Source organism: Pyrgilauda ruficollis, unplaced genomic scaffold (genome assembly GCF_017590135.1).
Source record: "Pyrgilauda ruficollis isolate IOZ18807 unplaced genomic scaffold, ASM1759013v1 scaffold53, whole genome shotgun sequence".
NCBI lineage: Eukaryota > Metazoa > Chordata > Aves > Passeriformes > Passeridae > Pyrgilauda > Pyrgilauda ruficollis.
Window position 1 is genome coordinate 3,609,918 of NW_024526933.1, and position 27,419 is coordinate 3,637,336.

Consider the following 27,419-nt stretch of genomic DNA (forward strand, 5'->3'; position numbering starts at 1 on the left):
GTTTCTTTCTAAGATTGTTGGCCTGCGTGAGTCTGAACGAAAATTACAAGTGCAGATTGAAGAACAGGAAATGAAGTCCATACACCAGAAAAACATGATGCGTGAATTAGAATCTGCACTTGAATACATCAAGTTGCAGTGTGACAGGCAGCTGACTCACCAGCGCCAAGAACATGAGAAAAAAATACAGTTTATATTGAATAATTTCAAAGGTATTTTCTTCTTGGGCGGGGATTATACACCAAGTATTTTCTTTGGTCATTCATTAGAGAAATACTGTATTCCAATAGAAAAAATGAATAAGGTTCAGAGATGTATTTTGGCTGTCACTAATTCTATTGCTATGTAAGATGTCAAGGAACAGACACATGGTGTCTGTATGAATGCAAAACAGAATATTTTTAAAGCAGTATCAGAATTGTTGTATTTTCATATTGAGTTTACTGATACTGAAAAGTCGTAAGATACCAGTTCTGTTGATCTTGATCTAAATACTATTACAACTAAAAGGTGGGATTGGCATAGCCTTTTTGATCTTATTTCATGTTAGTTAAAACATGTACATTGCAAGCAAAATGCCATCAAGATACTCTGTCTAGTTGGGCATCTTGATGTTTGACACAGATACCTGGTTCTTAAACTGATTTTATTTCTCCTAGAACAAAGTAGTGAAGGTATTGCAGAAACCCTGAAAGGGTATGAAGTAAAAATCCAGCAACTGGAAAAAGATTTATTTTTCTATAAGAAAACCAGCAGAGAGCTGAAGAGGAAATTGAAGGGTCTTCTTGGAGAGTCATCTGAATAATTATTGTCATCCAGTAAATGTAAGCATATTATCTGATAATGTTTATGCAATTGTCAGTAGACCATTTGGAGAGTGGTGAACACACAGAACTATGTCAGATAGCTGTAAAATATTGTATTTTTACTGTATTAACTGTTCTTCAGGAATATATTCTACCTCTACCCCCGTTTCTAGTGAGAGACTAGCTGTAGCAGTGGTGTGCCAATGGTTTAAATTCTTGTTCTAATTTCTCTGGATTCTAACAATTTCAGCATCTACAACCTCAAACTGTTACGGTTCAGCCAAAGAAATTTTGCTCTCTAAAAACATCTGAATTCTATTGTAACTAACAGCTTTGTTATATGCCATGCATTTGATTTCTTAAAAGTTTCTGGGAGATTGTCAATGAAAAGTGCCACACTTCCAGTTACTAACTTATTTTAGCTACTTACTTACTAAAGCTGAAAGAGCATTTACACACTTGAAGGGGAAAAGAAGTGGTCTCTATTGTGACTCTGTGCTTTGACATAAAAAAACCCCAACCAAATGAACAAACAAAACACAGCAACCAACTGTTAGTATAAGTTTTTAATTGTTTCATGTCCTTCTTGCCAGAATCCAGATGTACAACAAAGCTATTCATATGGAGGAGAAAAGAAGGTTCACTTTCAGCACTGTTTTCTGTTGTCTCATACCTCTCAATGCCACCACAATATCTCACATACACAATATAGCCTTCTTGGCCTGTGGGTGTTTCTTTTCAAGGCTCAGCAAGACTGGTTCTTCCTCCCAATGGATGCTTCTGTTTCTTTCCACTCAGTGCCATGCCTTCATACAGAGAGATGCTGATCACACATCTCTACTCCCAGAGTGAATTAGGGCTCAGCCCTTTCCCTCGAGGCAAGATAATGAGCCTACACATTCATTACTATGAAGTACACTATCAAACTTTGAAAATGAATATTCTAGAGACTGGATAATAAATGAGCATGGGAAAGACTATTCTCTGTCTAGTATACACACAAGCATGTAGTTTAGGATATGTGTCTATGTGGGCAAACACTTATCCTTGACAAATTGTAGCAGTGGGAAGAAGGGAGAAGACCCCTGTGAATTTCCAACTTTTTCCAGTGCATATATTTGCAAGTTTTGTAAGAGATACTCTGCATTTAGTTATTCTTCTTTTTAGTACATTATGAAACATGTTGCTATACAATGCAATAAAACCATAATTTGTTACTGGGCTTTACAAATAATAAAATCCTGTTTGTATATTGCAGTCAAATTTGTTGAATGTCTTTTGCGTGTTGTACTAATGTAGTTGCTGATTGTTTTTCAATATATTAATAATTTCATATTTGTCATAGTTCAGTTGTTTTTAGACTGCTTACTAGGACACATGACAAGTTAGAATGGTGAGCCGTGTATTAACAGCACCTTCTCAGATGACAGTAATGGCAAGTACCTCCTATGTTTTTGTAGATGGTGAACTTTTTGAATATAAAGGGCAAAATGTGAGGTGCTGATAACTTTTTATGATGTTCATGCTGCGAGCTGCTGATGCTATAAAACCATGTGCCTACCCATGTCAGGCGCTCAGTGAAGTTGTAACTTTCAGGTATTTATCTGCTGATCATTTCATTTTAGTTAACAGTACTGGGTGTTGTTATCCAGTCAAGAGGAAGCAGAAGTTGATTCTGATGAATTCAAGTGAAAACAGCTGTTAACAAAGTTAATGTCTTTACTAACTACAAGTAAAAGTAATTTTTGAAGTATCAGAAAACTCCCACTCTGTCAGTCTGGTCAGTGTACTTTAAGCAATGAATATAAATAGTAATAAAATAATTTTAAATAATGCTATACTGCTTTACTGGATTTTGTTACAGTGCCAATTCCTTACAGTGGAAATTTTTGGGTTTTGCTTTAGATACTATCTAGACAATGGCAACACAGACTGAAAATAGGGAGAGAAGGCAATTTTCCTTAGCCACTGTGGTGAATAGCAGTACTGTGTAATTATTAACAAACCTTTTCTTCCTGATGGTGAATCAGATTTCCAATTTCAGTTATGTGTAGCAGGAGAAAATACAGAAAAGTGCAGGTCTGTATTCTTGTTATACTGCAGCTTTGAAGGAACTTCTCTTAAACCTGAGAAAATACTGATTTTTTTTAACTACTTCAGTATTGGACTTAATGTACAGAAATATTCCCAAAAATATGCAGCTCTTAAATGCAAGAAAATCTGCATAGAATGTAAGAAAACAAATAGGTTGGAAGTAGGTTTTGGATAACAATACACTTTGGATGCCCCATTCATGGAAGTGTTCAAGGTCAAGTTGAAGGCTTTGAGCACCTTGACCTAGTGAAAGATGTTCCTCCCCTTGGCGGTCGGACTGCCAAGACAGTACATAACAGACTGAGATGTTGAAAGGTCCCTTCTGACCCAAAGCATTCTGTGATTCTAAAATTTTATGGTCTGTATCTTCTTTATACCTACATGACTTTCAGCTGGAAAATGCAGATTGCAACATGTGCAACTACCACAGGAAAAGCTCTTCCCTGCCTGTTAACTGTTAAGGAAAGTGCCATTCTCCAGAGCCAGCCTAGTAATAAACAATTCCTCTGGTACTACAAACACAAAGCTCAACCATTTATTTTGTCCCATGTTAACGGTCACTGAATGCAATATGGCTATAAAAATGCCGAATTATTTATTTAGTACCACATTTAGTGCAGCGCTGAATGTGGTACTAAATCCTGGGATTTTACTTAGTGATAGTTGCTGAAGTTGAATATTACAGAATGCTAAACTATGAGTAAGAGCTGGCTGATGAGAAGCAGATAAGAAAACTTCTGTCAGTGGGAAAAAAAGCAGAGAACACAGAAGTTAGAGGGGAAAAAACCAGAGACGAGACCAGAGTAGACAAAACAAAATATCTCTAAGTCTAAGGAAGACCTTTTTTCCCACACACTGTAGCACTAAGCCATTTCCAAAGCAAAGTATGTGTGAAGAGAGCACTTCACTTTGGTGGGCAGCAGGAGAGGAAAGTGGGACAAAATTCTTTATTAATAAAGGTACCATGAATCTGTAATGCTGTTACAACTTATTACTGACTTCTGAAAACTAGTTTCATGAAGATGCTAACAGTGAAATAAGACTTTTCAAAGAAATGAGACAGTGTAACTAACAGTCCATATTTATTCAGATTTCATAATAATGCTGGAAGTCTTATTGTAGACTCACCAATTTGCTTGTTCTACCTTTGTTTGTTGTTTGTTTGTTTTCTGGCCAACTCTTTGAAAACAATTTTCAAATACAATATCTTCATATGTGATGGTACTGATGCCACTGTTCAGAACTGTGGACCCTGTGACCACACAGGATAAAGTGTGCATAATTACATCCTGACAGATAGAATGCTACTGGGTGGAATGAAGTAATCTGTTTTGTTACAGTCTGATTCAAACTAAACACCCTTGATTTGGAGAGGTGGTATGTTTTTTCATTATCTGCTGCTCTACAGAAAATACTTAACAAGGATTACAAGAACAAGACTTTTATCTAATTAAATAAGTGGTGCCTGTAACTTGGAGATGTGACTTCTTTTCCAACATGTTTGTATTTGTAACAAATTTTTAATTAATCTTTTCACAAAAACTAATTAGTCTGTTTCAAGGTACCATTAAATTGACAGATTATTTTTAGAGAGATTAATTTGATTATTCTGTATTATAAATTAAAGTCAAAATCCAAAAGACTGATTACCTGCTATTCTATAAATTTGTCTTCCCTTAAATTTTAATTTGTCCACCTATCCTTATTTGACAGATTTAGCTTGATGTCCTTTTTCTTTCAGGACACTTACTTAAAGCTTCGCCCACACCCTGCCCTGCCATCCCCCCCTGCAGAACTAACTTGTGTTGTTTCTTGTGCTATTGAGTTTGACATACTTAAAAATTAGTTTGTATTATGCTTACTGATAAACAGGAGTTCTATTTAAATGAAACCAAAATTGAATTCTAGAAGTGCCTGTTGATGTCATTATAAAAAAAGTCCATAAAAACCAGTTTTTAAGTGTTAAAGAAACACACACATGTTTCTAACTTGGGTAATGCTGAATACAGTTCTTATTCAACATAACTTCTTTCCCCATTCACCACTTGCTGTATTAGCCTGTCCAGTATAGAATTAGTCTTTCCAATATAAATTGCACAGAAATTCTTCAATCAGCTGATTTTTTTTTTTTTCTTCTATGTTGTTCTTACTCTTAAATTCTTTCTTTCTATGTCTCTTGGGGAAAAAAAATTGTATTTTCTCATCTCTAGTTCCTTTTACATTTGAAATAACTGAATGTTTGCAAAGACAAAGCTTTTTTGTAGCTGTTGCAGTTTGTTTCAGGAAGGATACTCCTCTTATGCTTTCTTTGGAAAATTCAGCAATTGTTTCAATATTATTTTCTCACAATGAGTCACTTCAGAATGTGACTGTATGTAAACTGGCAATAGACAGTGTTGTTATTATTTTGATTTCCTGTACAAATATTCAACACTGTTTTGTATCTGTTCTAGTTACTTTGAAATAAATTGTAAATTGTGTTGCAACACAATAAAATCTTTCTTTTTCAAAAATATTAATTTAAAAAAAAAAATCAAACCTTCATAACTAAGGCTGAGGTGAGAAAGCCAGACTAAAGATGAAGAGAAAAACGCTCTCATGTACTGAACACTGAGTTTAGACAGCATAGATTCAGTGTACCTTTAAATATGCAGTTAAAATTCTGAAATGAGAGGAACTTTCCCAATGAAACAAAAAGTTCCATATAACAGAAGCTAGGGAGACAAAGAGGCTTGTTGGAAAGACCAAAGCACACGGTGTACATGTAGAGCGTACATTTAGAGAAGAACTGGAGAAAAGAATTCTGGGATGGTTATGACTAAAGACAACTACAACACTTTAAATATTTTTATGAATCAAACTAACAAAAATAACTCAGGTTAGGGAAAAAGTTAAGGAAAACACCTGCTGATGGATTGCGATAATGAAAAGGACGATTCTTTTCCCTGGAGTTTTGAATGGGTGATTCTTTGTAAGAACTAGAAGAAAAGCAATCACCAAAAACCAAATTCCACTGAAAGTGAGACAAGATAATTCCATTTATTAGAATTATTGAAGACCTGACAAGGATGCTGCTTTCTGGTTGAGACCTAACAAGGGCATGTACTTGAGATTTGCTGTACTAAAGGCAGAGAATCTGCACAGTGAGGCCCCTATAAAGCATAACTGGGCATAAAGCCCCCTAAAGTGTAACTGAGTAGACAGTAACTGGGTAGATAATTGCTGTCTACTCAGTTAAGCTTTACCATGAAGCTTTTTTAATTTAACCCCTTTGAGTCTAAATCAAAAGCTCTAACCTTTGTTCTGGCAAATCAGGAATGGAAAAAAAAATAGAATATCTTTTTAATGCCATATGAAAGTAGAAGTCTATATTCTTCCCTTTTATATTAAAAATAAATCACAGGTGTTTGTATTATGTTTTGGTTTGAATATTCAGAAATAGAAGGAATGTTATGCATCATTTACAGCAGAACTTTGGAGATATTGTATGTGAGTTTTACTGTCATTAGACCACCTGAGGCCTCATCTGAAGTCGAGATTGTGTCACTGATATCAGGTAAAACATTAAACAGAATTCAGCCTAACTGGTTCATACCTTTTGCTAAAATTCTTAATTTGATTCAACTTGATGTGAGCCACTACTTTCACTTTGATTCAAAATACTGTTTGGTCACTGCAAGTCCATTTTCAGTTTGTTTGTTTGTCGTCAATTTAGATGGCTTTACCTTCATTACATCAACTAGGAGAGAAAATACTGAATTGATGCTGCCTAGTCAAAGTTGGGAATTTGGCTGAACTTCTGCAGTAAATACCAGTAACCGTAGATTACTGCCGCAAAATGAAGCAGCATAAAAATTAAGCTGGTCTGTCTAATAAACATGCTGAAATCTGTTCTTTAATATCAGCAACTAATGAAGAAAAGTTGCACAGGTGGTTTTAGAAAGGGGAAACAAAAGCAGAGGTGGAAGAAAGTGGGAAAGAAAAGGAAAAGCAAGAGGAAAGAAGTGTTTTTAAAAATCTGTCAGGCTAAGAAGATTAAGAATTTAAAATTATTTGCTGTATCATTTCCATTTTTTTATAAGCTTTGCTCTCAACTATCTGATGAGAACCCATATGTATGTTGTCTTGGTTTAGGGTATTTTCCATCTGGACCCTTTCAGTTCTGGCAAATGAGATCCCATATTCCTGTTATCTGCACCAAAATTAACATGAAGATAAAAACCTTCTTTGTTAAAGTTCCCTCCTTGCTTAGTTAAGAACTTTCAATAACTTCCAAGTTATTTGCTACAAATTTTTAGTATCCTTGCCACTTACAATAAATATACTTCAGAAAGTAACACAAATTCCTCCAACTTGTAAACTTCTGCTAGCTGTAACCAGGCAGAAGTTGAGCTACTCTGGTACAAAATGTATTCATGGAATGATACAGTCAGCATGAGCTATATCTATAAACTGCAACAACCTGCGATGAGGATTATCTCCTTGCTCTTTCATCTAATTTCTGCTTGAAATCACTTCTTGATTGCAGTGCAGTGTGCAGTGCAGTGCATCTACTGTGTAATGTTCCTCACTCTGCCAGTCAACAAGGTAATGTGGCACAGGCACCTGCCCGGGTGCTCTGCTGCAGCAGAAGTCATGCCTTGTAGCATCACAACCAATGGGCAAAAGGAACATGTGCGACTAAAGAAAGGCTTAATACTTGAATAGGCCTGGAATCATTCTTATCTGCAACAAACAAAAGCTCTAGATCAGGCAAAACCTGGAATTCCCTTCAGCCAATCTGTGGTATTCCTATTTTAAGGTCTCTTAGCAGGTCTTCAATTCCTTTAGTAAAAATGTTAAGAGTTTTGGAGCCTACCATGCTGTACTACACTTTTTTTTAGTACTATCTGAACCAATCCACAAAGGGTGTTGAGAGGTTTTCCCAAGAACAGTCCAAACCAGCAAATCATCTTGTGATTCAGAATACTGTGGGAAACATCTGTTCTCATCCAAGCAAAAAAGGGCGTTTGATTCTACAGCTCAGCCACATACACGCTTTACACCAAAACAGGAAAAGACATCTTGAATTTCCTGAGAGGCAAGAATATTTTGGGAGAATGCCTTATTTGGTAATGCAATTTTAAGCTGTGTTTGAGGTTTTTTTGGTCTGAGATGTGATTTCCCGCTATGGCATGCTTACCTTAGCACTACCTTTAAAGGAGTAAATGTTTAGTATTTATTACTCTTTTGCTGGGGCCAAGTAACTTAAAAGCAACAGGTACTAAATTATTTCATTGATGTAAGTTCACAAACTATGCCAAGTTAGTTTTCTTGCTTCTTCCAACACCAAACCCTGCATCTCTCTACGGGCCATGTAACACCTCATGTCTTAGGACTGGAGCTCCAGCAAACCACAGCTTCCAGGCCAGCACCTGCACTCCCAGACGCCAGCTGGGGAACTGGTGACCTTCTGCACGGACCTCTGGAGATGATCACCCAGGCCCAGCCCTCTGCCAAGGCAGGGTCAGCTAGAGCAGGTGACACAGGAACGTGTGCATGCCTCCAGAGAGGGAGAATCCATCCATGACCTTCCTGCACAGCCTGTTCCAGTGCTCTGCCATCCTATGTGTGAAGTTCTTCCCCATGCTGAATGAAATCTCCCGTTTTTGAGTTTACGGCCATTGCTCATCCTGTCTCGGAACCACTGAAAAAAGTCTGGCACCATCCTCTTGGCATCCACCTCTGAGATATTTACATGTATTGATGAATCCCCTCTCAGGCCACTGGGCCCTCTCCAGCAGCTCCTTATCCCACTTGTACTGAGAAGCCCAGAACCAGACACGGCACTCCAAGTGTCCTCACAAGGTGATGTCCGTGGAGGCTGCAAACGGCCGAAGGGCAGGGCTGTGACATCCCAGGACTGTGACATCGCAGGGCTGTGACATCCCAGGGCTGCTCAGGAGGCGGCGGGAGGTCCCGCTGCGGCCCCGCCGCTCGGCCCGAGCCCACGCCCGCCGCGCGCACGGGCACCGCCCCTTTTTCTAGTACCTTCCCCGTTGCGCTGCGTCATCACGGCGCGCGGCGGCCGGGTCGAGCCATTTCCGGTGTCGCGGGCGCGGCGCGAGTGCTCGGCTGTAGGCGCCGGGAGCCGGGAGCCGGCGGCCAGGCCCCCGCCCTGCCCTGCCCTGCCCTGCCCTGCCCTGAATGTCGGACGGAGCCGAGGGGCCCGCGGGGGGCCCCCCTGGCTCCCCCACCCACGACTCTGCCGGTGACTCCGAGCCGCGGATCATCAAAGTCACGGTGAAGACTCCGAAGGAGAAGGAGGAGTTCGCCGTTTCCGAGACCAGCAGCATCCGGCAGGTGAGGGGCGGCGGAGCAGGCTGAGGGGGCCAGCGGGGCCGCGTTGGGCCCGGGGCCGAGCGGAGCGCCGCCCGGCAGGGGAGCGCCGGCCCGCGGCTCCCGCCTCCGGCAGCGCGGGGCGAGGGCCCTGCCCGGTGACAAAGCAGCTTTTGCTCGCCCGGGTCGCGCCAGGCGCTGTTGGGCGAGCAGCGATCCCGGCCTAGGAGAGGACTGCTGCCTTCTGAGGCTAGTAGGGATAGTGGAGAAATGTGCCGCTTCGTACCCTCCTCGCCGACTTCTCTGTTGCACTGCAGAGGGCTAGCTCGGAAGGTGGATGTAGCTCATTCGTGAAGTCATTGAGTCGTAGAATCGTTTGGGTTGGAAGGAGACATTAAAAATCTTCCAGTTCCCCTGTCGTAGGCAGGGACACCTTCAGCTAGGCCAGGTTGCTCAAAGCCCCATTCAGCCTGGCTTGGAACACTTCCAGGGATGGGCCATCCACAGCTGCTCTGGGCAGCCTGTTCCAGTGCCTCACCACCCCCACAGTAAAGAATTTTTTCGTAATTGGTAATCTAAACCTACTCTAGTTCACTTTGAAGCTATTGCCCCTTGTCCTGTCAGCACATATTCTTGCAAGCAGTCTTGCCTCATCCTTCCTGTAAGTTCCCTTCAGGTACTGGAAGGCCACAATTAGGACACCCCAGAGCCTTCTCTCATTTTCTAGGTGTGAGTTGTCCTGTTGAGCAGACTGGTTTTGGTGGTAGTTGTATCACTGGCTTGCTAACATGACTGTAGAAAACATAGGCAGTCACTTGTATCTCTCTATTTCCAGTGTTTATTTTGATCTAACACTGTCTTTAAAAACAGCGAGTCAGCCTTCAACTTTGGGAAGTCATAGCCTTGTACCGTGTTTGTAAAATCTGCAGTCTCCTGTACTTTGATGTGCTAGTTACGGATATGGTACTTAGCATATGGCGTGGTTATGTCAGATAACCAAGGTATTAGGGATTTTGTGCCTTCCTGTAAAAATCTGCACCCCAGCTGCCTCTGTCTCGAACTAGTGACACCTGCTGATTCATCGACACTGTTTCCTGCAAGTCTTCTAGTTTTGTAGAAGGTTTGCTGTGCAAGTATTGACTAAAACTTCATTTATTTAAATTAGAAAGCAACAAATCATAGAAAAGATGGTATCAAAATATAAAAACACAGTCTCTTGCTTATAAAGAATGTAGACATCGCTAGACTCAGAACTTCTTTCATTTTCCATAAGATTTCCCAGTTTTCTCCTTGAAACGGCTCTAAATGTGGCACCTTTGTGCTATTCCACATTTTTTTGTGTGTCATTGGTATTGCAGACTTCATCAAAAAAAGATTACATGTCTGAAAGCACCACTAATGTCTAGATACAGAACTTGGCATCATTCCTTAAGTGTGAGCTGAAGGACACTGTCTGGTTAATAGAAGAGGATACAAAAGATTAAGTAAAGGCTCTGAAATTTCAAAGGTAGTGCTAGGACTTCAACTAGACTGTCAGACTTTTGTTTCACCTAGTTGCTGTGAATAGAGAAAATGTTAATATTTCTTTCGATTTTTTTGTCCTTACATCTAATCTACACTCAGTTTGGTTTTGTGGGTTTTTTTTTTTCTTTTGTACATCAGTGTTTGGACTAGAAGTAGAAGTGTCCCAGACCTCCGTATCGTTGTGGTTTTCTCCAGCTGCCAATGCATTGAAGCTTTCTTGTCTTCTCTAGTCTTTTGGCAGCTGCAGTGTTGTGTGCTGTGAGCTACTCTCTCTGCAAGCTTGATCTAGGCATTTCTCCCAAAAGTAAAATGACTGTGTTTGCTTTTTAATGCTGTCCACTGCTTTCCCAGCAATCTCAGTCTGAAAGGGGTGCTTTTCATTTATCTGTTCTCCACAGATTTGTGAGCAGCATCAATGCAGTTTTTGTAAAAGTCTTTGCAGTTTTGTGGCTTTTGTTTTGTTAGGATGTTTCAAAAGGGAGATTCATAAACTGAATCTAACCTGAACATTGTGTTTGTCCTGTAAAGCAGTCAGCCATTAATTGGGTCCTTTGGAAATAATAAACAGATTTACTTTAGCTGTGAATTTTGTAATACATTTGACTTTTAACAGGTTTGTTGCAGATTTGAATACTGGTGGAGCTGCCAGGTTTTCAAATAAACAGTTGTCATAAACTGAATAGGTTGTATCCTATCAAGAGCATGAATTTTTACTGAAAGTAGTCATGCAATTTTAGGGAATTAACAGAGGACACTACGTCAGAAGTCTTTGTTGTCTGCTGATATCTTAAACTGTGAGTGTTGTCTCTCTTGGAACTGTTGTTAAAATATTAGATCTGCAGTTATAACTTAATTCTTGTGGACTAAGATTGCACTGCTGGGTTGACCAGTGGATTGAAGTCCCAGGCAGTGTAACAGCACTACAAAATGCATTGTCCCTGTAGTGTGATTAACTGGCTTTTTCTCTTAAACTGCAAAAATGAGCTGTTAATTAAGCATCAACAGTAGATGCAATGTTTCTAGAACCAACCTTGAAAATAGGTTAATCTCAAATACCAGGCAAGTTGCACATCTGTTCAAATGCATCTGTGATCAGCAAGTGGTTTGTACAGTTGAGATAGGTGGGCCAGTAACTTGTAGGCTGAAAAAAATTTAAAAAAAAAAAAAAAAAAAAAAAACAAAACAGAAAAAGAAACTGCCTCAGTGTATTTTTATAGCTAACATTAGAACTTAAAGAATTGAGTTATTTATTTCTTTATGGTCATTTCAGAATACTGCTAGAACATGAACCTAGATTTTCTAGGAATATATTTTGTGTCATCAGGGCCAAATTTAGGGGTAAAAAAAGATATATTTTATGTTGCCCCATTAATGTAAACCATGTTTGCACCTTTTCTGTCAAGATTTTTTCCTGTATTGGAAGACTTCAGTAGATTTGTTACCGTGATTCTGTGTTGTGCAGCTAGAGCAGTGAGTATGCAGGTTGGTATGGAAAATAAACTAAGTACAAAGCTACTCTGGGAGATCAGTTCATTTCAACTGCTGTCTGTCTTTTCTTCTCTGAAAATTATTTGATTGTGCTTAGCACAATTTGGCTCAGTATTATGACAAGGACCAAATATTTGCATTCTTCATAGGGTATGATCCCGGTCTTGCTCAGAGCAGAGACTTAATGAGTACATGCTGGGTAAAAGATGAATACCTATAAATTTGTTGACTTTAGCTGACCCTGACAGTGCTGATAGTCCGGCTCACCATTTGTCTCTTGTCCTGTATTTTCTTCCTTTGGTTTATTTTCTGAGTTCGTGGCAGTACAGTCTTTGCAATTTCTTGCTTAGCAGAGTTGTCTTAATGTGTTTGGTAAAGCCTGTATACAAAGAACAAGCGTGCTCATTTTAGGAGCAACTCATGTCTTAGTGGATGACTTGGATTGTTTGAGTATTGAGATGTTGTAAGCAGTTATATGGAAAAACAGTTTTTTTACCTTCATCATTTAGAATGAGGGAGTTTTAGAAGAGTTAAAGCTTGCTGATGCCTCTTGATGCTGTTTTAGTGCCCTGTGTTGACATTTACTGTATTCATGAGTTTTTTATAACTGGTCCAGAATTACTGTCTGCATGTGTGTAGCACACCAAAAGATACTGAGTTGTCCATTCTGTGAGCGTTACAACTCTGAGACAGAGTAACATGTCTAGCTGTGTGTTATTAATTGCTGAGCCAACAAACAGTGGATACAGTAAATCTGTGCTAATAATTTTGAAAACTTAAAATTCTTACAGAGAATGATTGCCAGTCCTTTGATTGTATGAAAATTTCAGAGCAATGTCCATCAGGAGGAATTAGTGAAATTGAATTTAGCTCCACAGAAAACAGATTAGATCCTTTTGCAGGTTTAGGGTTTTTCCCCCCCACTTTTTATTTAGCTTCAACCTTTAAATGAATATCTCTTCAGTGTGGAATCCAGTTTTCAGTAACAACATATTTAACAGTTTCTAGTGTGTTTTTTAAAGTAGGTGGACACAAATGTGCTTTCTGCACTAGACTAAACTACAGATAAAATCCCTGAGTTACTTAATTTTACGGTACATGTATCCATTGTGTTGAGACTACTGATTTTTGTCAAGTGTTTTGATTTTTTAAATTGAAATTACAGTACTGTTTATGGTTGAAACTTTAAATCCATAAATTTCATTTTTGTGCCTGGATCTCATAATCCCAAATTGGTAGTCTTCTGCTTTATAAAGATCATACAGGTGTAAATGTTAAATTGTTAAAGCTTTGGGTAGAAATTGTTAAAGCTTTTGTATTAGAACATCTTTCCTGGCTTGCATTGCTTTTAGTATTTTATGTAATGTTTTACCTTTTTAAGAAACTGTACTTTATAGGAACAGTTCTTTTAACATGATCCAATTCTGTTTCACTGTTTTTCTGTAATCCAGGGATTACTGAATGCTACAAACAAAATTGGTTGAAAGTATATAATGGAATCCAGTCTGTTCTTTGTTTCCAGGATTGTGATTCAGGTTTCTGTTGTTTCTCATGTGTCTCAAGGCAGTTGAATACTCGAAGCATTTAGTGTTAGGTTTTCCATTGTCTGGTGTGTCAGTGCATTGTAACACATCTGTGTGATTCTTTATGGAGTCTGCGTCATTATATACTCTGATTATACTTATTTCTTAACCTGGGTTTTTTCCCCCTCATTTTGTGATATCAAAATTGCTTTAGAGCAATGGCAGGTGATTATTTGATAGAAGAACCCTTCAGAAGTAAAAGTATATTGACTTTTATTGGCTTAGTTAGATGTAACTCAAAGGTGTTGGTGGCCATAGTACTCAACAGGTGTTTTCTGATAAATGACTGGCAGACAGAGTAAAATAAGAAAAACCTATTTTAAAATAGTTTTTAAATAGTAGTGTGAAGTGTCTTTTGTGTAGATACTTTTCTGCATAAAAGTAAGACATTCATATTAATATTTTTAATTATTTTTAAAAAATGTTATCTGTGTCAGATGCATTTGTCCTATGAGTTTGTTTTGCTAAAATCCCTCACCCTCAGTCAGGGGTGTCACACAGTTTTAAAAAATGGCCATGTGTGCAGTTCAAAATTGCCAACAGCATAGAAAACCTTAATGAATAATTAGCTGTGGTAAAAGTGTCATGCAAAGATTTTAAAAACCAATCAATTTTCAATCAAGTGACTATAAACCTTGTCTCTGTAAAAAGGGTCATTGTCTGGGAGTAAGGTTAGGGTAAAATCATAAGAATTTGGAAGATATGGTGACATGGTGTTCTGGTTTTGACTGGGATAGAACTAATCTTCTTAGTAGTTGATATGGTGCTGTGTTTTATATTAAGTGCAAGAATAATCTTGGTAACACACTGATTTTGGCTCTTCCTAAACAGTGTTGTTGTTTATTAGGAATGTTACTCCCTAACTCGGTGACCCCACTGAGACTTTCCAAACCACACTGCCACTCTCTCTCCCTCTCTGTCGCCTTTTCCTCTCCCTCTCCCCTGTGAGCCTGAATGCTTTATTTGTTTGTTAAATAACATTGAATATTGTATAAATTAGTTGAGTTGTATAATACAGTTGAGAGTTTTCAAGATGAAAATAACATTGAAAGAGAGAAGTTGAAGCATTTTCTATTGTTATGCAGCACAAAAACCTCAATGGGTTAAGTTGAATTTTAGTGTCCTGTAACTTACTAAGCTTTTTTCTCTTTTCACTCTTAAGTTGTCAGTCAACCCAAGGCATGCTGGAGAGGAGAGTTGGAAGCACAAAAGGTCAAGATCACAGGTCGAGATAAGATCAATTTTCTGGAAACAGCAATGATATAAGAAAACAAATATTAACAGCAGCAATATTAATGACAGAGGGTGCAAGAAAATCAATGATTGACATGGAAAAAACTCCCTTGATAACTGACAATACTGGACATCTCCCTCCACCATGTTTTCTTGACCAGAAGGAACCCCTTCTCCCTGGAAGAGATTCCATTTCCCCAGCTGCTGTCAATGAGAAGAGGTGGTATAGAATAATCTCTGGGTCCAAGCCATGCTCCCTCCGGGCTGCTGCAAAAATGAACCCTTTCCTGGCCTGAGCCAGGACAGTCCTTATTCTAAGTGGAGTTTTTGGTTTGTGTTGCTTTACCAGTGATCAGGTAGATAATGAACAGGGAGAGAGTAGATTACCAAGTGCTTTTATGAGAGAAGTGATGCTTCTCCAGACAAAGGCTTGGAGAAATGCAGTGGCTTGCTGAAGAATCCCTGAAGGGAATAGAAATGGCTAGAACTAGAGTTGTGAGCCCTTTACACTACCATGCACTGCTGCAGTTCACACTTTGTGGGCTGCTAGTCTTTTAAGCTCATCAAGAATCTGACTTTGAGTTTTAAAATGCGGGGGTTTTTTGTAAGTTTGATTTGATTGCAGACATTTGAGGAAATAATTTTATTATGAAACTAGCATGGGTCATTGGCAAAGCCACCATAAGATAGTAACTCCATTAAGACATGAAAGACAGTACTCTTACGTAGAAGCCTTATTTTGTGTGTTCTTTCTAGCTATGCTCTGTCTGTTTTGGGCCAAAAGTGCTTTTATTCTTGCTTGAAATGACAAGTTCTTGTTTTCCTTCCTGTGTAGTGTCCTAAAGTTGTGCAATGAAACCCTGTCTTTACTGACTCACTTTAAGTCAGTAGTGAGATGTCCAGGTCATGATTCATCCCAAAAGGAAACTACAGCTATCAGCTGTGGCCATGAGTATGTTTGGTTCCTTACTTCTTGGGTCAAGACGACCTGTAACCATTAATTCTGTTGCATGAAAGAAGGCTGGAGCTCATAAAAGTTTGCTTCTGAGATTGCTCAGTGTGGGTGTAAAACAGACTGTAGTTCACTCAATATGCTTAGCTGTGCATGTTGTTAGGAAAGACAGTTGAAAGTTTAAATATTATGGGTGTGTTTTTAAAAAGCAGTGCCAAACAAGGTAAGGCTGTTTCAAAATCTTTCTTTGTAGTAGAACTATTTGAGAGACTGCTGGGAGTAAAAACTGCAGTTCAGCCTTCTATGTACAAACATTTGCTTCCATGTCATCCTCTATTGTGCTCAAAACAGAGTTTCCTGTGGGGGGAGTCAGCAACCTTACATTTTTTTACAGTCTTGTAGATAAAATTGTAGCTTAACATTTTCAAAGCAGTTTAAGTTTTTAGGGACCTGTTTTCTGTTACTTTCAGTGGACTTCGATGTTAATTGTCCAAGACCTCTTCCAGGTTGTGACTATAATTAAATTTTTAAATATTACTTACTAAGCTGAGGTTGAGAGAATTTGGGAAAGTATTTTTTAATTTATTTGTTTTCTTCTCTTTATTACTTTATTACAACATTTTGTTTTGTGAGTGGATAGTAAGATTATTACTGTTGCTGGTTTTGATGTCATAAAATGAGTCAACAGAAGCTTTTGAAACATTATATGGTCGTAATATGTCAAAGGAGAGTTTGAATGTTAATACTTTCACTTCACCTGGAATAGCACTTTACCAGGTTCTTCCAAGGCCAGGTTGTCACATGTTAATAGGTTAATGTTTAAATTATGGATCTGTTCTGCAAAGTGACAGTGCGAAACAACATCTGGTTTAGTCAGCTGTTCTACTTCATGTGTATTTGGATATTTGCTTTGTTTGGTGACAAAGTGTTTACTTTGAGTAGCTCAGGTACCAGTATGCATTTGTTCAACACTAGACATCAGCATTTTATGATGTCCATCTGTACCTTGCAAAAAGCTTGAGTCAATCAAGTTGGGCAAGTATAGTGAAAATCCTAGATTGCTTTAGAGAGTTGGGTTTTTTTTTTTTCCACATGTCTTAACATCAAACAAAAAAGGCAACTTTTTGTTAATGGTGATTGTTTTAAAATTGCTATGAAGATAAGGGTATTTGGCATGGAATTGAAAGTATAAACAGGAAGTGCTGGTGTGCTGCTAAAAAGCCAATGAGTGTTCTCAATATGAAAAACTATACTGCTTTTGTATTTCCAAGCAAAAGAAAAGTTTATGTTAACAAGTTAACTTGAGGTAAAATGGCAATTTGGGCAAAGTCCTTCAACAACACAAGCCTTGGGTTTGTTCTAATTAATTTCAAATCTACAAGTTGCCATGCTTTTAGGAGAATGTAACCTTGAATCAATTCACTCTAGTTAAGAATGCTTTTTACTTTTCTCCCTAGGAAAACCAGACCTCTGTCAGTCCAGTGTTTTAGTCTGATTCTCATTGTGTTTCTCTCCACATATTTTTCTAATAATTATGTAAAAAATTGACATGATTTTACATTATTTTTACTGTATTCAGTTACTAGAGGAGTACAGTGAACCAGTTTCCATGAATACACTAGGTTTCAAGTATGTTGAAAATTATTTTCACAACTTTGAGTTCTTTTCTATGCCCAGATATGACTGAATACCTTTATAGTACCACAAGGTGTAGTATTATTACAATGAAGTAAAACTTGCATTTAGAACAATAAAGCAAATGAACTGACATTGTTGGTTGAATTGTTACATGATAATTAAAAGGATGAATCACTGCATTAGGAGAATTGGACAGAAATGCTCATCATTTCCAGCCAGTGATGCTGGACTCCTTGTTCTTTTGGTTTGCCCAGTGGATGAAGTATTTTAACTGTAATTTACCAATACTATTACTTAGTTATGTTGTGCAAACTGAAGACCTAAACAACACCAAAATTAATTTTTTTAGAACTCCCTGAATTGCCGTCATCATGATCTGTCATGGTTTAAACCCAACCAGCAATTATCATGCAACTGCTTCCTCACTTCCCTTCTGCCTAGTGAAATGGGGAAGAGAATCAGAAAAAAAAAAGTAAAACTCATGGATTGATATAAGAACAGTTTAATATTTAAAACAGCAACAGTAATAAAAATAACAAAAACAATCATAGTAATGAACAAGAGGGAGGAAAAAAGGACGCACAGTACAGTGGCTCAGCGCCCACTGTCCGATGCCCAGCCTGTTCCCTTCACTGGCAAATGCTCCAGCCACTGCCCAAGTTGGTGAAAGCAGGGGTTGGGAGAATGAAGAACCATCCTCTGTAGAAGATCCATGAGATCTGATGAGATACATCCATGGGCCCTGAGGGAAATGGGCAAGAAAGTAGCTAAGCCACTAGCCATCATATTTGCGAAGTTGCAGCGGTTCTCCATGGAAGTTCCTACAGACTGGAAAAGGTGAAACAGAACATCCATATATTTTTGGGAAGGGAAATTGGGAAGACTCAGGGTACTACAGGCTGGTCAGTCTTACCTCAGTGCCTGGCAGGATCATGGAACAGAACCTCCTGGAAATTATGCTAAGGAACATGGAAGGTAAGGAGAAGATTGGTGACAGTCAGTACAGCTTCAGACAAATTTGATGGTTGCCTGTGATGGGGTTGCAGTGGTGGCAGATGAAGGAAAAGTGAGTGATATCATCTACCTGCACATGTGTAGAGTGATTGACGCTGTGCCGCACTGCTTGTCTCTAAACCGGAGACACATGATTTTGACAAATGGACTACTCAGTGAATAACGAATTTAAAGGGTGGTGGTGAATGGCTCATTGTCCAAGAGCAGACAAGTGACGAGTGGTGTCCTTGGGGATCGGTACAGGAGCAAGCACTGTTTAACATGTTTTTCAGTAACATAGACAGTGGGATTGAGTGCACCCCAACAATGTGTGCCAATCACTGTGGTGTGAATGAGGTGCTGGAGGAAGGGATGCCATTCTTGCCAGGCTTGAGAGGCGGGCTCATGTGAACCTCATGAAGTTCAACAAGGCCAAGTGCAAGGTGCTGCACTTGGTTTGGGGCAATCCCAAATACAAATACAGGGTGGATTGGGAGCAGCCCTGAGGAGGACTTGGGGGTGCTGGTGGATGAGAGGCTGGACATTACCCAGCAATGTGTTCTCACAGCCCAGAAAGTTGATTGTATCCCAGACTGCATCCAAAAGCAGCATGGCCAGCTGGGTGAACAAGGAGGATTCTGCCCCTCTGCTCTATTCTGGTGAGACTCCACCTGGTGTACTGCATCCAGCTCTGAGGACCCCAGCAGACGAGGACATGGACCTGTTGGAGTCCATGTCCTCCTCTTGGGGGAGGAGGCCGCCAAGATGATCAGAGGGCTGTAGTCCATGTCCTGTCAAGACAGGCTGAGAGACTTTTGTTCATTGTGGAGAAGAAAAGCTTCAGAGAGACCTTAGAGCAGCCTTTTAGTGGCCAAAAGGGACTTACATGAAGGATGGTGAGGTACTTTTTACAAGGGCATGGAGTGATGATATGAGGGTAATATCATATTTATAATTTATAATATCACATTCTTTAATATTAGGAAGAAATTCTTGCTGTGAGGACACTGGTATAGGCTGCCCAGAGAAGCTGTGGATGCCCAGTCGCAGGAAGCATTCAAAGCCAGACTGGACTTTGAGTAACCTGGTCTAGGGAAAGGTGTCCCTGCCCTTGGCAAAGGACTTGTAACTAGATGATCTTTACATTCCTTTTCAACAATGGTTTTAGGATTCTGTCTTCCATATGTGTAGATGATTTTCTTCCTCTGCCTCAGGAAAAAAAAAATAAAGTGTATGAATCTGTTATTTAAGGTGTTTTTGACGGTTAACACTTAGCAAGCAGTCTCTTTTGTAAAAGGTCTTGTATGGTAGTGATTTCTCAATTAAATGAAAAATGTGTTTATTCACTGTGCCCTGGGCTGTAACTTCATTTCATGTAGCTGTGTCATGCATTGAATGGGAAAGCAGAGCCACCTAAAATATAACTTCTGTCTGTGTGGAAAGGAATGCTAGTTTTTGACACATGGAAGGAAGGCAGCAAAAATACATCTAAGGAGGGTATACTCAGTTCAAGCAAAAGTCTAGACAGATTTATCCTCTTTATGGCATTGTGTCCTTCAGCAGTGGATGGCTTCAGTGGTGTGCACATTTGTATGTGTGTACTTGCTAGTATATAATTATATGCATACTTTACCATGTGTATACAGGTGTGTCTATGTGTATATGTATATGGGTGTGTTTAAGTACTGTATATACTAGTAGGTATTTATATCATGGATGCATGTCTGATTGAAGTCACAGTAGTCTTCAAGAGAAATCAGATTTTTGTTGTCACGACTTATGTAACTAATGATCTAGATGTGAAATTCTTCAGATTTCCTTTCTGAATGACAGAAAGGAGTTCAGGAAACAAAAGTATTTCTAGTTTGTGAAATACAGAATATGCAGTACAAGTGAGATAATATAGCAAATGTAAAAACCAGGTTGTTCTTAAATTATTTTAAAAAATTGCAGTTCAGTATTTAATTATATAAATGTATAATATTTTTTTTTTTGTTTAGTTCAAGGAAGAAATCTCTAAGCGTTTCAAGTCCCACACTGATCAGCTTGTGTTGATATTTGCTGGAAAAATTTTAAAAGATCAAGATACTTTGACTCAGCATGGAATTCATGATGGACTCACTGTTCACCTGGTTATCAAAACACAAAACAGGTAATCTTAATAACAAGTGATCTTCTGTTTACCTCTAAAGAAGTTAAAGTACTCTGCATTATTACTAGCTTTCTGTTGGGCAAAACTAGATTTGACTAAATCACCTTAATCAGCTCCTTAGTTACAGCTGCTGCAGGACAACAGTGAAATTATGAAATTACAGTTTTTTTTTTTAAATTTATCTCATAATTTAATTTGGTTTATGTTTTTAAATACTTTTCTTTTACTTTTGGGGTTTTTTTTGGGTTTTTTTCTTGGGTTGGTTGGTTAGTTTTTGTTATATAGCTTTTTGTTGTTGTTGTTGTTCCAGCTGTGTTTTGGCTTTACAGTTGTTAGATATCATCTCTTACTTTCCATTAATATATGTTATGCAGATTTTCTTTTCACTTATGAAAACTTGCAGTGAATCTTTTCTTTCTTTTTTTTCTTTGCAGTGAATTTTCTTTCCTTGTTTTACCAACACAGTGAGTAAAGACTGTTTTGGTAAAACAAGGAAAGAAAATTTTTGGGAACTGCTTTAGTGTAACGAATTTATCTGTCTAAATAGACTTGATTTTAAGGAGTTTTGGGATTTTTTTTTGGTAGGTTTTTTTTTTGTCTGTTTTGTTTTGGTTTTGGTGTTTTGTTTTGTTTGTTTTTTGGTTTTGGTTTTTCCTTTTGGTGAAGCATTAGAATGATGGTAAGAAAGCTGTATCAGTTAGCTATGGTGTGTGCACTTCCTGTACAGTGCCCAAAAACCTTTTCAAGTACAGCAATAGATCCCTCAGAAGCAGTTTAATATTAGTCAATAACATGTTCATTCTTTTAGAGTGAAAGTGGTTTTGCTCCTGTTCTACTTAAGTCTTTTCTGTTTATGGTGAGGATCCCCTCTGATGTGAAAATGTTGAAAAAAAGAGCATGAAGTGTAGGAGAGAACAGAAGTAGGCTTTCTCTTTCAGGGCCTTACCAAGACACAAAGGCTGGCTAGTAACATTAGCAAATACATATTCTTGTTGAAATTAGTATCATTAGCATTAAATGTAGGTACCTTTTGAAATTGATACCTTCAGTTCTGCATTCATGTCCTGGAAGGATTATGTTCACTGTCCTGGAATCAAAATACATGTTTGTCCTATCAGAGCCCTATGCCTCCTCCACCTGAAATTTAGGCTGATACAAGCCATGCCAGTCTTGAATATGGTGTTAGGTAATACTGTAGTTCTGGTCCTTTTGCATCTGAATGAATATTCTGCTGTTGCTATTTTTTTTTTGTAGCTTTTTTTGCAATTACAGTATTAAGTGTGATACAGAGGCACCATGAGTACTACTAGGAGGATGCTTTTGACTTGCACAGAGGGTTTATAGTTTAGACCTACTATAGCTATACGTACTGAAATACCCCTGCCAGCCTCTTGGATCTTCTTGCACTTTGCCTCTGAGCAGAGGAACCCTCAGGAACACAAATGTCAAATGTGTGGCTTTTGGGGAATTTTCAGTGTTCCTGCATCTGTCTTATCAGCAGTGCACTCCATGTCTTCATTTGAGCCTGCTTTTTTTTGAATCATTTTAGAAGAATGTATTTCTATTATCTGCAGAATGTTTTAATTGTGTCTGGGAAAATGAAATATGAACTAAGGACTACAGTTCCTTTGCATGTACATGTGCTGTGTTCAAATGATGCATTGAAGTTTTCACCTACTAGCTTTGCTTGAATGAACTAAAAACATGCTAAAACCTGCTGGAGAGAATCAGCATTGTCCTGAAATATCTCGGTTGTATTCTTGCTAAAATATCTATATTTTATGCTTGTCTTGAAAGACAAGATTTAGACCCTGCCAGTGTGGTCTGGAACATGCTGATTTTTGGCCATCAAGATTGATTTGTTCCCAGCTATTTTATGCTATGCTATTCACTTTTCTGTTGACTCTTGCTCTTACTGTTGCTACTGTGTATCTGAAAAAGTAAAAGTTATTTTCCAAAACTGGATCTGAAAGTAATCTTTTCCCTTCTAAGCTATATTAGATGTGTCATTTCAAAACAGGAATCCTCATATATCCCAGCCAAATGCATGTTAAAAAAAAAGATTATTTTTTTTTTACTGTGCTACAGACTGCTACAGACTTTCAGTGCAATCTTGTAACCTATCTTCTACAGTGTCAAAGTAGCAGTGAGGTATTAGCCCAGGGCAGCGAAGATACATGGAATTTCTGAATAGAGTTTTAGGTCAACAGGTATCATTTGTTCACAAGTGCTGGGAGGAAACATAATGGCAAAATGGGTATAATAGGTGATGTGCACTTGACAGGAGTATCCCCTAAAGACTGGAGGCTCACAGGCTTGACACTCACATGAACCATTATTTTCAGAGAATATGTCCCAGTTTGCATAGGAGCACTATTGAACTTCAGCTTTCAATCATCTACTTTTCTGTCACACTTTTGAGAAACTTTCATGTCTATTACATGAAGCAGCATAGTTGCTTCTCAAAATAGTTTCTCAGTTGAAAATACAAATAGAATTTGATGCTTATTATTTTTCTTTTGCTTATGGAGGAAAGATGTGTGTGTTTTCTAGATGAAAGAAAACTCAATATCTCTAGCAGGAGAATCACAATCAGTATACAGTCTGTAATCTTTCTCATTCAAGTTACAGCTGCTTGCCAGTTATAGTCATCTTGTGTTCAAAGTTTGCAGTTGCTGATAATGAACTTAAAGAACTCTTAGAAACCTAAGGAGAATCTCTGCTTTTAAAGCATATTTCTGAATTTTTTTTTGTATGGTTGGGGATTTTTTTTTCTGGTGTTTGCTTGAGTGGAGCAAGTGCAGAGTTATGTTATAGGAGAAAGGTCCTCCAAGGTGAACTAAGTATGGAGTTTAGTGTACTGTCAAATTCTCAAATATTTTTGTGACATCTGAATTCATGGTTTTAAAAAGTATTTTATTCTGTAGTACTGCAAATATAGGCATTTATTGCTTGTTGAACCACAGTGGAGAATTGATTTGTATTGCAAAGTAGTCTCTTTTCTTTAGAACAGAGGGGTCAGGTTAACTTTATTCAAGCTCAGTTCCTTGATCTTTTTTACTTCATGGCAACATTTGTCTTTCTGTGTGCAGTAGAAGGGTATAGTGAGTACACAGCCTGAGCAGCCTTTAGTGCCTGTGCTAAATTATGCACAGGTTTTAGCTTCATGTGATTTCATTATCAGCCTTTTTTTGAAGTCTTTAAGGTTTGAGAGTTTGAGCTTTCTAATAAATTATGATATTAACTGAATTTCATATTCAATATGCATCATATTAGAGATGTGGCATGAAATTAATTACACATTAAATTTGTCAGGCTTTATTCTTGAAGTTCTGGGCATGTTATCAGTACTACGTGAGTATAGTGAAATAACACGTGGATCCTTAAAGCAAAGTAAGGACAGAGAAAACAATTCATTGGCAAGCATCATGGTGTAGGATGAGAAGGTGGTAATGGCTGCAGTGATACCTATCTGGTTTTTTACTGTTAGAAGCTACTGTTCTGAAAAACTGATGACATGACAAGTGTCTGAGAAAGATTTATTACAGGAAGCCATCTGGGGATAACTGGAGTTATCCCTGGGTTTTCACCAAGAATGAAAATGTAATTAAAGATTCTGAAGTATAATACTATAGCTACGTTTAATGGCAGTACTTAAAATAACTTGTTACACTCTATAAAGTTATTATAAAATTGCTTTTTTAGATCACAAGACTACCCAGCTCAACAGGCAAACACCACTGGGAGTACTGCTACTACATCAACATCAAGCAGTAGCACCTCAACATCAGCGTCAACAAATAGCAATCCCTTTGGCTTGGGTAAGAATATTTGTTAGGTAGTATGGTGGGTATCTTCTCTTGGATTATGATAATTATCCCCAAAGCTTATTACAATGTAGACAAAACTTGAAAAACAAAACCCAAACAAACACATCAGCTAAAAAATTGATTATAGATATATATTGAATTGACTGTTGAAGGTTTCTGATCAGTCAGTTACCACAGGAGACTTGTTTCATTAGTTTTATCTAGAATTGTGAAATAGTTTGGGTTGGAAGGGATACCTTTTAAGGTGATCTAGTCCAACCTCTGTGCAATTAGCTGGGACATCTTTAACCAGATTAAGTTGCTCAGAGCCCCATCCAGCCTGACCCTGAATGTTTCCAGAGATGGGGCATCCATCCCCTCCCTGGATGAACTGTGCCAGTGTTTCACCATAAACTTCACTACAAGATTTGTACTGTTTCACCTTCAGTGGTTAAGGTGCTAATGATGTTATATTTTGCACTATGGGTAATGAAAAGCCTTCCAGTGTCCTTGTACTATTTATAAGTGCATCTGAATTCCTGTTATCTGAATATAGATAAATCATAGAAGTTTGGACCAGTGAGATGGAGCCAAGATCTGCAATAAAAGCAACAAAATTGCTGCTAATCTTACAATTAAGTATTTCTCAGGTTTCAAGTCTGATAGTATTACGAGTCCTCACTTCTATGAATGAAGAGGCTGCAGTCTGTTGACTTAAAAATTATAACCTATTTCCATAGTTGTGGTGGGGTTTTGTTTCATACTTTTTTCTCATTTTTTTTTGCATTTGGGAGTGGGAAAGAGGTAGAATTGGAAAAGCCAATTATAGTTGGCAGATAATTTCTTAGGTTTTAATGGTTCTTTGGTCTGTCTAGTACCTTCTGAAAGTTTTTATCTGGATTCAGCAAAGCACAAAAATTCAAAACGTAATTAGCTCTTTGTGCATTATTACCAAGAGGAGCACAGGTTCTGCATTTCATTAGAATGGGCAATATTACTTATATTGGGAGTTCACTCTTAGTTATAGTGTAACCAAGAGAGGCAGATAAATAATTATTACAAACGCAATTGTTAAGTGTTGGTGGAGGGAGCAGGACATGGACCTAAGACCCCCAAACTCAAACATTTCTTGTATCTTGGCTTTGAAAAATGAGAAAAAAAGTTGTTAGAATTATAAAAAAATTTATTTAAGAATAAAGTTTGTTGGAGATTTAGCTATGTGTCTTGTTATTTAAGGAAGCATACCCTTAGTGAGTAACTCCTGAATAGTCTTGCAAAAGACAGGACTTTCCATTCCTGTTTTTGTTACTTTGAAGTATGAGATATGTTCAAGTATTTTGTTTTTAGAAATAATCTGGATGTGATTGGAAGTATAGTCAGTCACATTTTTTCATCCTCTTAAAGGTGGCCTTGGAGGTTTGGCAGGCCTGAGTAGCTTGGGCTTAAATACTTCAAACTTCTCGGAGTTGCAAAGTCAGATGCAACGACAACTTATGTCCAACCCGGAAATGATGGTTCAGATAATGGAGAATCCATTTGTTCAGAGCATGCTTTCAAATCCCGACCTGATGAGGCAGTTAATTATGGCTAACCCTCAAATGCAGCAACTGATACAGAGAAATCCAGAAATCAGTCACATGCTGAATAATCCAGATATAATGAGACAGGTATGTAGAAAGATCTATTCGTTCATGATTTGTGATTCTGCTATTATGTAAACAACAGAGCAGGAATTGGACATGCTTAGTGGAGTGGGAAACATTCTTAAAGTATTTAGTCTTACTCGAAATCCATAAAATGTTGCCATAGACAACCAGTGTCTACATTTCTTGTTGTTAATGTCCAAAATAGACTGTTATTTTAGAAAATCTGCAGCATAGTTTTTGAAAGTCATTGAATAAGTGTCTTCTGAGGCTAGAACTGGATGTGGCTGTCTGCCCTTGAAACCTGTTGTCTAGCCAGCAATTTTACCATAAGTAGTAATTCTCCAAAATACTGCATATTTTCATTGTGTCTCACTGTGGGTACTTCTAAATGCTTTTTAAATTAAAAGATACATAAGATACATTGTGTGGCAAAATGTACCAAACCCAAAGAGATTAATAGGTGCTTTTGAAATTGTATATAATTATTTTAAATTTCATACTATAGGCTGCCTGCTGTATTGATGTTAGAAATAGTAAGAATTATGGTAGAATGCTGCGTAAATACTGAATTGTGTTGATTCACACTGAGCTGACAGGTTGGTTCAGCTCTAATCATGATTTTAAACTGGGTTAGACAGGGATAACTGAGATATTGCCAGATGCTGACGTTTTCACTTTAGAATGGATTTCTTATTAATACAGATTAAACATTCCACTTCTCTAGACACTAGAACTTGCTAGAAACCCTGCAATGATGCAGGAAATGATGCGAAACCAGGACCGAGCGCTGAGCAACCTTGAAAGTATACCAGGGGGATACAATGCCTTGCGGCGTATGTACACAGACATTCAGGAGCCAATACTGAATGCAGCACAGGAGCAGGTGAGAAAAGATTGCAAATGACGGAAGGAAGTACTTTTTAAATAGAAAATTTAAGTAATTCAAATTTCCAGTTACTTACTTGACAAAACAATTCTTGAAACTTGAAGTTGTTATGTAGCCTTTTACTCTTGAAAGAGCTTTAAAAATCCTCTGTTCTTCAGAGCCTGAAGAAATACAGCTATCACTTTGTGTGATTGAGAAGCTATTTTAAAGTTAATAGATTTGTTTGTTACTTAATTTTTAATTCCTTTAATTCACTGCCTTAAGATTTGGAGGTCCAGCAAAATCCTTTTAAGGGTG

The 27,419-nt window shown here is 38.1% G+C and overlaps 2 protein-coding genes across 4 annotated transcripts in view; both read left to right on the forward strand.

The window, feature by feature from the left end:
• The window catches only part of KIF27 (kinesin family member 27), a 28,741-nt gene extending 25,358 nt beyond the window's left edge, over window positions 1-3,383 (forward strand). Inside the window, exons 15-17 of the mRNA XM_041480784.1 lie at window positions 14-212; window positions 660-824; window positions 1,400-3,383. Of these exons, the coding sequence (XP_041336718.1) occupies window positions 14-212; window positions 660-805 (345 nt within the window). The 3' untranslated portion in view covers window positions 806-824; window positions 1,400-3,383. The remainder of the gene's footprint in view (window positions 1-13; window positions 213-659; window positions 825-1,399) is intronic.
• Window positions 3,384-9,050: 5,667 nt separating this feature from the next.
• The window catches only part of UBQLN1 (ubiquilin 1), a 31,226-nt gene continuing 12,857 nt past the window's right edge, over window positions 9,051-27,419 (forward strand). For all 3 annotated transcript variants that reach the window (XM_041480718.1, XM_041480716.1, XM_041480717.1), the window contains exons 1-5: window positions 9,051-9,242; window positions 20,630-20,781; window positions 24,487-24,602; window positions 25,995-26,257; window positions 26,961-27,119. In XM_041480718.1, the coding sequence (XP_041336652.1) occupies window positions 9,087-9,242; window positions 20,630-20,781; window positions 24,487-24,602; window positions 25,995-26,257; window positions 26,961-27,119 (846 nt within the window). In that variant the 5' untranslated portion in view covers window positions 9,051-9,086. The remainder of the gene's footprint in view (window positions 9,243-20,629; window positions 20,782-24,486; window positions 24,603-25,994; window positions 26,258-26,960; window positions 27,120-27,419) is intronic.